This window comes from Cynocephalus volans, chromosome 4, assembly GCF_027409185.1.
Source record: "Cynocephalus volans isolate mCynVol1 chromosome 4, mCynVol1.pri, whole genome shotgun sequence".
Lineage (NCBI taxonomy): Eukaryota > Metazoa > Chordata > Mammalia > Dermoptera > Cynocephalidae > Cynocephalus > Cynocephalus volans.
The window spans coordinates 108,214,835-108,227,231 of NC_084463.1; the positions used below are offsets into that span (position 1 = coordinate 108,214,835).

The following is a 12,397-nucleotide window of genomic DNA, read 5'->3' on the forward strand; positions in this document are numbered from 1 at the left end:
GAGTGCGGCGCTGGGAGCGCGACAACGCTCCCGCAGCGGGTTCGGATCCTATATAGGAATGGCCCGTGCGCTCACTGGCTGAGTGCCAGTCACGAAATAGACAAAAAAAAAAAAAAAAAAAAAAATATATATATATATATATATATATATATATATATATATATATATAAATATTACCTTAAATTTTTTTCAGCAAATTATTTTTTCATTATTTTTTGTTTTCCTTATTGACAAATTTAACTTAATTTTATTAGAGGTAAATTACTACAAGCCTATGATTTACCATTTGATATCTAAAAATCCACCCACCACTTAAAAAAGCTCTACACTGGGTAATGATATATGAACAAATATGTCTCAATCACAGGTACTCTATTTTCTTTATTACTGTATCTATGTGACATTATAGTACCAAATACAACAGAAACAACAGGTGTCACTAAGAAAGTATTTTTCTACCAAGCTCTCTCTTCAAAACTCCTTTAATCTCCTTGTTCCTGAGACTGTAGATGAGGGGGTTCAACATGGGAATCACCACCATGTAGAACACAGACACCACCTTGTTCTGGTCTGTTGAGTAGCTGGACTTGGGCATCACATAAATGAATGTGATGGTCCCATAGAACAGAGTGACCGCAGTGAGGTGGGAGGTGCAGGTGGAGAAGGCCTTGTGGCGCCCCTCAGTGGAGCGCATCTTCAGGATGGTGATGAGGATGTAGATGTAGGAGATGGCTATGACAAACACTGTGACCACGATGATGGAGCCAGCAGTAAATGAGGGAACAATTGCAGGAATACTGGTATCAGAACAGGAGAGTTCAACTAGAGGAGCAAAATCACAGAAGAAATGATTGACTTGATTTGGTCCGCAGAAGAGTAAAGAATAGAAGCAAATAGTAAAAGAACAAGTGTTGAGAAAACCACCTATGTAAGCAACTAGGAGTAACTGCACACAGGTTTGTGTGGACATTTTGGCTGAATAAAGCAGTGGGCTGCAGATTGCCACAAAGCGATCATATGCCATGGCAGCCAGAAGGAAGCATTCAGTTGACCCAAAGAAAACAACTGAACCAAGCTGAATAGCACATCCACAATAGGAAATTGTACTTCTCTTCACCAGGAAGTTTACAAGCATATTGGGTGTGACAGAAGATGAATAGCCTATGTCAGCAAAAGCCAGGTGGCTCAGAAAAAAGTACATAGGATGATGGAGCTGAGAAGAGATTCTGATAAGAATGATTGTGCTGAGATTGCCAGATAAGGTCACCAGGTAGATACATAGGATGATCACAAAGAGGATGACACAAAGAATTGGATCATCTGTTAAGCCCAATAAAATGAACCCAGTCATTGCAGTGTGGTTCCCATTTACCAGGGAATCCATGAAACAAAGAAGCTTCTGGCAAAATGAACACCTGTGATAAAGACAGTACATTAAAGAATTTGTAAATTTCATTTTCATTAATACATACATGAAAGTTTTTTATGAACAAATCTATAATTCAAGCAAAGTTTGGATTAAAAATTGTTTTGTTTTTTTTTTTTACTCTGGAGTTCCAGAATTTATATATTTATGTATAGTGAATCTTTCTATGTCTTAAAAAAATTTTTTTAGCAGAAACACAAGAAAAATTGCTTTAAATAATGTACATCTTTTTCTCTCTATATATACATATATATTATAAAGTGTACTAAAGTAGCTTTAAAGCTAGATTTAAAATTTGAGACTTAGGAGAACAAAGAAGAATGTTAAGGATAACAAAAGAGATTGAATGTATAAATATAAGAATATGTAATGGAGACATAAGTAATAGCTGACATTTACTGAATGGTTATTAAATTATGGGCACATAATTAAGAACTATATATATAGTTCTATTTTACTTTTCATGAAATAATATTAAGTACTTTTATTATTCCGATTTTTTAAATAAGGAAACTGAGTTTTAAAATGTTAAGTAACCTACCTGAGATTACATAGGAAGTAGTAGAATCAGGATATGAAACCTGGGCAGTTTGAACTCAGTCCGTTCTTTTAGTAACTATGCTGCAAGTATAAATAATTACGATGAAATTGAGTAAACTTGCAAATGGGGAGACAACAGGTTAGCCTTTCAGTTTTCTGACAGCTTATGTATAAAAGAGGTTCCTAGTTAATTACTAGGCTTATAATATCTATCAACTAAATGAGACCATTTAAAAAAAGAAAAATATAATTTTATTAGTAGGACAAGAAAGAAATAAAAACGAATTCCAAATTAAGGTTATGAATGAAGCCACCTATTGTAAATGTATTGAATACTTTTAGTGTTTCTGATTAAAATACTGTTTTATCAAGTAGTTTGAAATATCAAATAACTATGCAAAACTTTATGATTACTATTTAGAACATAATCAAACATTTATTTAAACACATCAAGACATTTCCTAATGTAACAGTGTTTTTATATTGGAGTATTCTAGAATGGAATAATATTATTTGCAACATAGTATAGAGCTGAATAAAGTTTCAACCTAAAAAGTTAAGAAGTTTACCCAGGTTTACTTACCTACTGAACAGCTTGACCCACTTCTCCAAGTTTTCTGGTTTTATATCCCTGTCTTTGTCCAAAGTGTCTAGCTGTCTGTGATGCTAGAGCATTCAAACCAGTAAACAAAGTATGTCTTTGATATTTACCAACAGCAAGTTCCCAAAGAATTTCAAAACTAGTGAATTTATTAGCACGATGGCTGAGTGCTGAATTTAGTGTAAAAAGATGACATGAGTTTCTATTATTATAGTGGATAAATGAGGAACCTTGGTAAATTGAATTATGCCTGTTTATTCACACTAAATTGACATGGAACCTTAATTTAGCTGAAGTTACCTCCTGACTGACTGCTGGATTACATCTGCCCTCTCTCTCAACCGTGGCTTATGAGCACATGTACTCACATGTCCACCAGCGGTACATGGAAATCGATACATTAGATTCACTCACAAAAGTTAAAATCTTACCTCTTTAAATAAGAATTCACTCATCTTACAGTAATAAATTCAAAGTCCTTGTTGTTATGTAGCAGCCGTGCTATCTTTTATTATTGTTTGCCTTTGGGGATAAATCTCTGAAGACTGTAGAGGTTCAAATGTGAATTCAAGAGCATAAAGGATCATTATCACATTCTCAAGTGAATATTGAGCAGTTCAATCCACACAGACACAGCTAATTTTCAAGCATCTGTCAATTCTCAATCAATTTTTTATGTAGATATTGATGTATTTTCATTTGATAATTATTGGAAGTATAATATAATAAATTATAGCAAATATTGGTTCTAAGTTTACTTTGATATATCAGGTTAAAGAATACTAAACTGCAAATATTAAACGGCAAACTTAACTTTAATTATTCAGCATGTATGTATTTTTAAGTATTTTTTTAGTGATAGATGTAAGACACTTCATTAAACACCTTGGAGAATTTGGACTGGGATGCCGTATAAAATTGAATTTAAATAACACAACTATTTAAGACATGTACATAGCATTTTTCTAGCAAAAGATATAAAATAAATAGGCTTATAGTTGTATAGATAGAGAACTGTGAAGTAAAAAAGAGGTTTAGATGACTTCCAGATGAAACAATCTCTTGTTTTCTGTGCCTCAAAAGGATGACTACTAACTAGTGGCTTATATGAGTCGATGGGTGATGGTAGAGACAGTGATCTCCAGTCTGAAGACTCAATCTAATTCTCTGCTAATCCTAATATTAGAAAGTCCTTTCTCACCCTCCTATTGCTCCCCTTGATGGAAGTAGTTTACTTGTGCTAGTACTAACTTTCTTTCAGAGCTTACTGTTCTCCAAGCTCTGCGCTTAGCTTTATATATATTGTCGCACTTTATCCTCAACAATAATTTGGTGAGCTAAATATTCACATTATCCTAATTTTATAGATAGGAGAGTGAGGCTTAGTATAACCTACTTGTCCCAATGTACTCAACTGGTAAAATTAAATCCATGTTTAAGATTCATGTCAGACTGGATGTTAGAATGTGTACTCTGAACTATTACTGTCGCCAAGGTTTATGTGCCTCAGTGATGACCACTGGCTCCCAACTAGTTCCCGATTTACAGTTTGCTCCCACCTTCAACCCTCAATACCCTGCCTCACTGCCTAAAACTAGCTAGGCCTACAGTCTGGCGCAGAACACCAGGCCAGTGTTCAGAATTCTAATTTCCTCTTGTGCTCACCAGTGAACTATGCCATCAAAATTCATTCTAAATTCCTATAAAACATGTCCACTTCTCTTCACCTCTCCACTGTAATACCTATCCTAGTTGATTTCCCTTCTATGTATAATCGCCCTTTCAGACCACAGACAGGATGAGTTATTTTATTAAAATAATTTAATTTTATTCATTTTTATTACTATAAAAGAATTGCACGTGCTTAATTAAAATGGCTCATAAGAGAAAATAATAGTGCAGAGCCCCCTGCTTTACAAATCCAAAGCCCTGCTCTCGGCAAGCAACCACTTTTGATGCTTTAAACTACTTCATGATTGAGATACCTCAGCATTTAAAAACAAAATACTTTACTAGACAAAAATTCAGAATTTCTGTGTTTCTGAAATTTTCTCTATTTATTAAATTTAAACAAAATTGACACAAGGAGAAAACCAGTGGTTTTTCCAGATGTAAAAGTATATGAACAGATTTTATTTGTTGAATTTATTATAACAAAGTCAGATCAACAATGTCAAATGCATTAAATGTCAAAAAAGAGAATAAATTTTAATTCAAGATTCTATTACAATGATAGAATAAAAATTAATAATTTCTCATAGTTAAGAGGCAATAGAATGTTGTGATGTCAAGTTTGAAAGTTATATAACAATAAACAGGAAAGTGGAATCTCACAGGCCAGTTTATTACAAATAGGCTACTCAATTTTATTCTAGAAAAGTAGAGGATAAATATAAATCTTACTCTGTAAAAAAAAAAGTTTCTTAATTTCTTTAATTAACGGTCAAATATATTTTCCCAACATTTTATTCATATCTTATATGTAATGAGAGGTAAGTGACTAGCTTAGTTAACTGTCATCTCAGTCTTGTGTTACTTAAGAATTCAGTTTATTATTCTTTCAAGTTTCCAGCTATTCATAATATATGTTCTCTGACTGTTACTTTAATTTTAATCAAGAAAATTAGACAACTCAGGTTTTAAAATTTATATTTCTACAGCTTATACGTTTCTTTCTTTATTCAGAACTTTTATATATTCATCTATCAATTATCTGCACAATTGTGCCATTCACATACACACTCAGACACACACACACATCTTTGCCACCTTTCAATATAATTACATTTTTATTTTCTATTTTGTTAAACTTTGAAACTTTATGTAATATATATTTCACATTTTTTACATTAATTTAATTTTAATTAAATTATAGAAAATACCTTATGATCCCCTTTTTATGAAGTGAAAGACAGCCGATTGCCTATACGTCTCTTCAACTCTCCAAAATTTGCTAAATTTATAAACTTTGTATCTGACCTCAAAATATAAAAAAAATAAATGTTTATATTACTATGACTCTAAAAATAACATCCACTTGAGAATCAGGACTTCTCCTAAAATTGCACCCTTATTTGTTTTCCTCCCTTTCCTTGTTTTGATTCCCTGACTCTATTAACTGTTTCTCCTGGAAGCACCTCTTTAATAAATTGCTTTAAAATAAATCTTCATCTTAGGATCTGTTTCTGGGGAAACCAACCTAAGATAGCATACATGCAGAACACAGCAAATTAGAATTTGCTAAGTTTGATCTAACCCATCCTATCCTTCAAAAAGATAAAAACAACGATTAGTTTAACAGTATTTATTATGCAAATCAAGTACATATAAGGACATATATGTGTATATTTCAACAATTTCAATATGAATGTGAATATATATTTCAAAAAGTTAGTTCAAAAATAGAATTAAAAGATAATGTGAATCTTTCCATGACTTCTTTGAAGAACTCACATATATATTATATATATATATAAAATATGGATATATATATATATACACACACACATACACATATATGAATAGTAGAAATGATTTCTAGAGTGAAAATATTTATAGAGTGAGTTGTTAGACTGGCACTTTCTCTTCCCTCACCATGGGATAAGGTGGTGGGAGTCGGGAGTTGTAGTGCATGTTTTTGGTACCTACATTACATACCTTTGCTCTAATTATGATTTTAGGTGCATATAAAGTGAGTGGTTCTAACTCACATCATCAGTCTCTCACTTCCAGTGAGAACCACTACCATTTCCACTCTAATGTCCCAGTCCTTCTCTGAAGCCTAAAACCTTATGAGAAGTCACCAGCAGCTTGCTAAGACCACATGCAAGAGCATCCTAGATGTAGAAATGGTTAAAACCCCAGGGGTAACCCCCAACAAATGGAGTCTTTAATTTAGTGCATAAACATCTTTTTTCATCCTTCAGATAGACAATTCTGGAAGGTCATCCCTGGGCTTCTCACATGTCCCAGTGGAATCAAGCCACTGTTGCTATAGCAGCGACCTTCATCATAGACTCCTTGTGTTGACTTTTCCTCCTTGCCTGTCTCACCCTCCATATTTCTTCATGCCCGCTTCCTTGGATCATCTCTCAAATAAAGTATCTGAAGCCAAATTCTTATCTCAGGCTCTGCCCTCCAGGGAATTCAAACTAAGATATAAACACTCCCATCCCCAATTAGAAGACAATTAAAAAGGTATCTGAGGACCACTCAGAGTTCGGTGTGTAAGTCCTAGATTGTGAGGGACTGGCATGTGATACATGCCTGAAAAAAAACCCCTAACATTGAGAAGATGGCTGGATCTCCTTAAGTACAGCCTTTGCAGTTGCTTGCCTCTTGTCCCTTCTTCAATTCTAGTACTGGAGGAGCCAGGAACAGCCTAGTGAGTACAGGAGGGGAAGTGGCAATGGGAGAAATTTCTGGAGATGCTGGCCATACACTCCTGCCTTCTCTTCATAATGCAAGCTTCTGGGTTGAGTTAGACAAAAATTGGAGTGGGAGGGGGGCAGGAAAGTGATATTTTATTTTACTTTTTTAGTTTTTGTGTGTGTGTGTTTTTCTGGTGGCTGGCTGGTACAGGGCACTGAACCATTGACCTTGGTGTTATACCACATTCTAACCAACTGAGCTGACTGGCCAGGTTAGGAAGGTGAAATTTCAAATGGGAAGTGATTCAAACTTTGATATTAGACTACATTCTTTATATTAGAAAATATGAGAATGTGTGTTAATAGTCGAAAAGGCCCCAAACTGTAAGATAGTCCCTGCTGTGGACTGAATGTTCCTCCAAACTCATTGAACCAATTTTCACTGTAATAGAGTTAAGAGGGTGGAAAATTCAATTATGGCATTTGAAAGGTGGGGCTGTCAAGAGGTGATTAGATTGCAAGTACTTACTCTTGTGAATGGATTGATCCATTGATAGTTTAATGGGTGGTAATGGGTGTGATTCTGATTGCTTTAAAAGGAAAGAAAGTGAGAAGCTTAGCTCTCTCTTGCTCAGTCATTTCACAATGCATCACTGTAGAGTAACCACCAGGAAAAAGCCTGTGCCGGATGTGTTCCCTGGACTTTGGGCTTCCCAGACTCTGAAGCTGTAAGGAATAAATTCTATTTATTTACACATTATGCAGTTGCAGGTATTCTGTATAAGTGACACAAATGTATTAATACAGGCCCCAAATTTCATTTAGAGGTAAAGTAGTGACTGACAAAGTGATTTTTGAAGGAGCAGCAATGAGAAAAAAGTAAGTTGCCTTTTGCCTGTATTCTAATAAGCTTTTTCAGAAATTGTTTTAGTTGCATAACAAAACGTATACTTACCTATGATATTTATAATTGCACACAACAAATATTACCACTTTGATGGTTAAACTTATTTTTCACGTTCTTATAAAATATTTTATTATTAATCATTTACATACAAATAAACGTATATGCAAAATAAACTTACAAGTGATTAATCTTAAAAGCAAATATAAGCACAAGACTAGATGTATAAAGACAAGGTAATAGCGCGATAGTTAGATGAATACTCGTAAGAGAACATAAGCGAAACAGAGTCTCTGGGATACAGTCTGGGTATTACAAGAGCCCTTCTTTTAGTAGAAATCAGTAAGAAAGCCATGAAGGAGTCTCAGCTCTTGGGTCCTTTGCAGAGCAGACCACTGAGGATCAAGGTGGCACCTGTCGCCTGTCTGATACTAATAAGTCCCGGACCGTCTTCTATGTTTCTAGCCATTTCCAGATGTTTCATCTATGCCAGTATCCCCAGTAATCCAGGCGAGGTAAAAATGAAGCAGGTCTTTCAGGCAGTGCCCCCCAAAGCTGGGGAAAACCAGTCATTCACTCTACTGTCCTTTTTTTCTGAGAGGGGAACTCATCGGCCCGGGGCCTCCCTCTTGACACTGAGAGATGCCAGCCTGGGGAATGGGATGACGCTGGCAAATTGAAACTGTTCTTCCTCCCCCTTTTGTGTAGGTATTCTTGGGTTGTTTGTCACACTGTGTTTGCTGTGGTTTCTTAACTGTACTCCTGAGCTCTCGCAGAGCTATTTTTGTTTGTGGATAGCTGTCCAATTATTATTCTTTATGGAGGACAAAGGCTGAGATCTCCTACTCTGCCATCTTGCTCAGCAATTTTATTTTTCTATACTAGCAGCAAACAATGAACAAATTAAAACAGCAAAAATTATACTTATAGTATGCCCAAACCTTCAATATTTAATAATATATTTATTAAAGGCTCTGCAAGACCTCTTTACTAAAAATTATAGAACACTGCTGAGAAGAATTAAAGACCTAAATAAATGGAGAGAGATATACCGTGTCCATGCATTGGGACACCCAATATCATTAAGGTGTCAATCCTCCAAATACTGATCTATAAATTCAATGCGATATGGATTAAAATTCTAGAAGTACTTTTTGTCAAATAGACAAGGTGATTCCATGTGGATATGCAAGGTAACTAGACATAATAATAAAAGAAATTTAAGAAAATTAAGAACAAAGTTGGAGGATTTGCACTAGATAACTCTAAGACTTACCATAATGTGAAATTAATCAAGATAGCATGGTATTGGTGAAATGATAGAAAAACAGATCAGAGGAACAGAAATGACAATCCAAAAATAGATCCACAATGTATATTGGATAAATCCAATATATTGGATATATATTTGCTAATTGATTTCGTAAAAATGTTAAAGGCAATTCAATGGGGAAAGGGTTTTCAGCATGTATTACAAGAACAGCCACATACACGTATGGAAAAAAATGAGCAGTGACACTTGCCTCATTCCATACACAAAAATTAACTCAAAATGTATCATACATATAAGTGCAAAATAAAAACTATAATATTTCTAGAGCCAAATATATGAGAAAATCTTTGTAACTTTAGAGTAGGCAAATATTTTTTAGATTGGTACAGAAGCACAAACCATAAATGAAATAAAAATTACATATTGACTTCATCAAAATTTAAAACATGCGCTCTACAAACAAACAAACAAACAAACAAAAAACCCAGGACAGTGAAAGAGAAATTATTTGCAGTACATGAACATGAGAACAGGCTTGTATATGGAATGCATATAAAGAACACTTGGAACTGAATAAGAAGAGAATGAGCCTAACTTTTAATAGGGGAAATATTTGAACAAGTATTTCAAAAAAGAGGTACACAAATAGTCAGTAAACAGATAGGAAGATGCTTAACACCAGGAGTCATCAGGGAAACACAAATTACAACAAAAATATCTCATCATACAACCATTAGGTTGGCTAAAATTAAACAATAATACCAAATGTTAGGAAGGTTTTTGAGCAAGCAGAAATCTTAACTTCAGACATGATACTATACAACTATACAACCATTTTGGAAAATTGTTTGACAGTTTCTTAAAAATGTAAACATATACCTAGTATATGACCCACCATACCACTTCTTTGTATTAACCTAAGAGAAGTAAAAACATATATATATATATATGTATCCATGCATGAACTACTTGAATGTTTATAGACAACAGCTTTTTTCACAAAAGCCTCGAACTGGAAACCACTGCTAAGTCCTCCAAGAGGGGAATAGATGAAAAAGTGGTATATCTATATAATAGAATACTACTCAGCAACGAGAAGAAACAAATTACTAATACATTCAACATGAATGAATCTCAAAATAATTATGCTGAGAGAGAAATCAGATCCAACAGAGTACATACTACGCGATTCTAAGTTATAAAACTTTAGAAAAAGCAAATAAATTAATCTATATTGTCAAAAAGCAGATCAGCAGTTACCTGGGGCCAGGGGCAGAGGGAAGCATGGACTACAAATTCACATGAAGAATCTTTGGAAGGTGATAGGAATGTTCTCTCTTCTTTTAAGTCACTGAAATAAATAACAAGAAACACTACTATTAGATAAAATCGTTTTTTATTCTTTCAGAGCAACTTCATCAATCACATTGAATTATTTTTGCATTCAAGAAAGTTAAAATTAAAATTAAATAAATAATACCTGCCCCTACCTTATTTACTTATTTTTTGACCCTCTACTTTTTCTTCTCCACAACTCTGTTTTTGATCTCTCTGTTCCTTGTTAGAAGCTAGTATAGAAAGTTTAAGTGATTTAAGTTAAAATCCTTGAAAGTTTTGTAGAAGTTTAAATGATTTAAGTTATTTGGTGACTGCTCTGTTTGACACAATTATTAAATTATTATTTTTTCTTTTTATTTTTTGGCATATTAAGTTAATGCTAGACCATAGCCCCTTCTCATTCTGCTTTGAAGATGCTGGAAGAAATACTTCATGAAAGTAGACATCTTTGACTGTCACTTATATTTCTGAAAGCATAGGACAGTGTCTGGCATATATGATGTATTCAATATAATTTCTGAATGAGTGAACGAGTGAATAAACGATATGATTAATGCTCTAGGTTACTATTTCTAAGAAGATGGTTAAAAGTCTTATTTAAAAAAATGTAACATGAACATGTTTTCATAATTGAGGAGAGGAGTGGCAGTGTCTGTAGCTCTATTTTCTAGCAGGAAAATGACACTATTATTTCTATCACTCTTCCTGGAGCTGACTTACATTGTATTTGAAAGAGTAGAGGATGAAGATAACAGTAAACAGATAGACGAATGATTTAAAGTAGAGAGACTCAGCGTGGCAGCAATATGTAGCTCTATCTGTCTTTGGCAGATTGTATCAGACATCAATAGAAAATCAATGATATCCACTAAAAATTTACTAATGTACTCTGAATAAACATAATGCTAAAAAGCTCTAGTAATGAGGGCCATTTCACAGGAAGCAAAAATCCCAACACCAAAAGGAGCAAGTGCAATATGTCCCATAGACTAAAATTCAGTCTATATGACTATATGACTGGTGATGATGTTTAAGGTTTATATCTAGTCCCTCAGTGAGAAGGAATCGGAGTCAGCAATCAGAACCTGGTGTTTATACTTCATTATTTTTTAATTTCGAGTGTACATAATAAAGTCTATGCAGTCCTTATTCCTGTGTATTCATTAACACTCTGACTTATGACAAGTTCTCCAAAATCAGAGTCTTAGCAATTCTTAGGCAAGTGATTTGGTGAAGGAGTGACCTCAGGAGAAAACTGTAAGGATAAGAGAGAAGCAAGACAAGGCAAGGGGAGACACCAGATAAAAACGTGGAGTCACCAAAGTGTAGCTGCAGTGTGACCCCACGGAGATCACAGGAGCACGAATGGCGCCTCAGAGTTGTCCTACCTTGCAGTAATAGGGCATTTTTTTGGTTGTTTTTAAATCACTGTGTCATTCAGTTGTTGGCTATGGGTCAGCCCGGATGTGAGAGCATGTACTCCCAGATATTTTCAATCAATTATGTTCCCTTCGGCCAAGAGCAATTCTCAAAGGAATATGGCTATGAACATAGCAGCCAGCTCTTAAAGAAGCTGGAGATGTGTTCACTGACATGGTGAGGGAGATCCAGGAAAAGCACAAAAATGTCTACCTAGCTTCAAAAAGTCCCAATTTATGGTTATGTACAGCTACACCGAATCTGTTGGCATTGTGGTTCTGATACCTCATATAGGATTCCTGTTTAATGACTGATTTCTGTCTTAGTTTTCATACATTATACAAGCAAGGGGCTTCATGAATGAGGTGGCATTTGAACCTTGAAAAATGGCCAAAATTTTAAATGACTAAAATAAGGAAAAGGGCTTTTTATACAGAAGGAACAGAAAACAGAGCAGGGAAAATGCAGAATTTAGTTACAAGACAGTGTTTTTTGTTTGTTTGTTTTTGTTTTTATTCATTTATTT

At 34.4% G+C, this 12,397-nt stretch overlaps 1 protein-coding gene across 1 annotated transcript; it reads right to left on the minus strand.

Moving 5' to 3' along the window:
- Positions 1–439: 439 nt before the first annotated feature.
- Positions 440–1,387, minus strand: LOC134375383 (olfactory receptor 5P6). Its single transcript, XM_063093777.1, has one exon. The coding sequence runs from the start codon at positions 1,382–1,384 to the stop codon at positions 440–442; it is 945 nt and encodes a 314-aa protein (XP_062949847.1). The 5' UTR covers positions 1,385–1,387.
- Between the last annotated feature and the right edge of the window lie 11,010 nt (positions 1,388–12,397).

Excerpts from the sequence above, each read along its gene's own strand:
- LOC134375383 (XM_063093777.1), bottom strand. The coding sequence starts at position 1,384 with ATGGATTCCCTGGTAAATGGGAACCACACTGCAATGACTGGGTTCATT.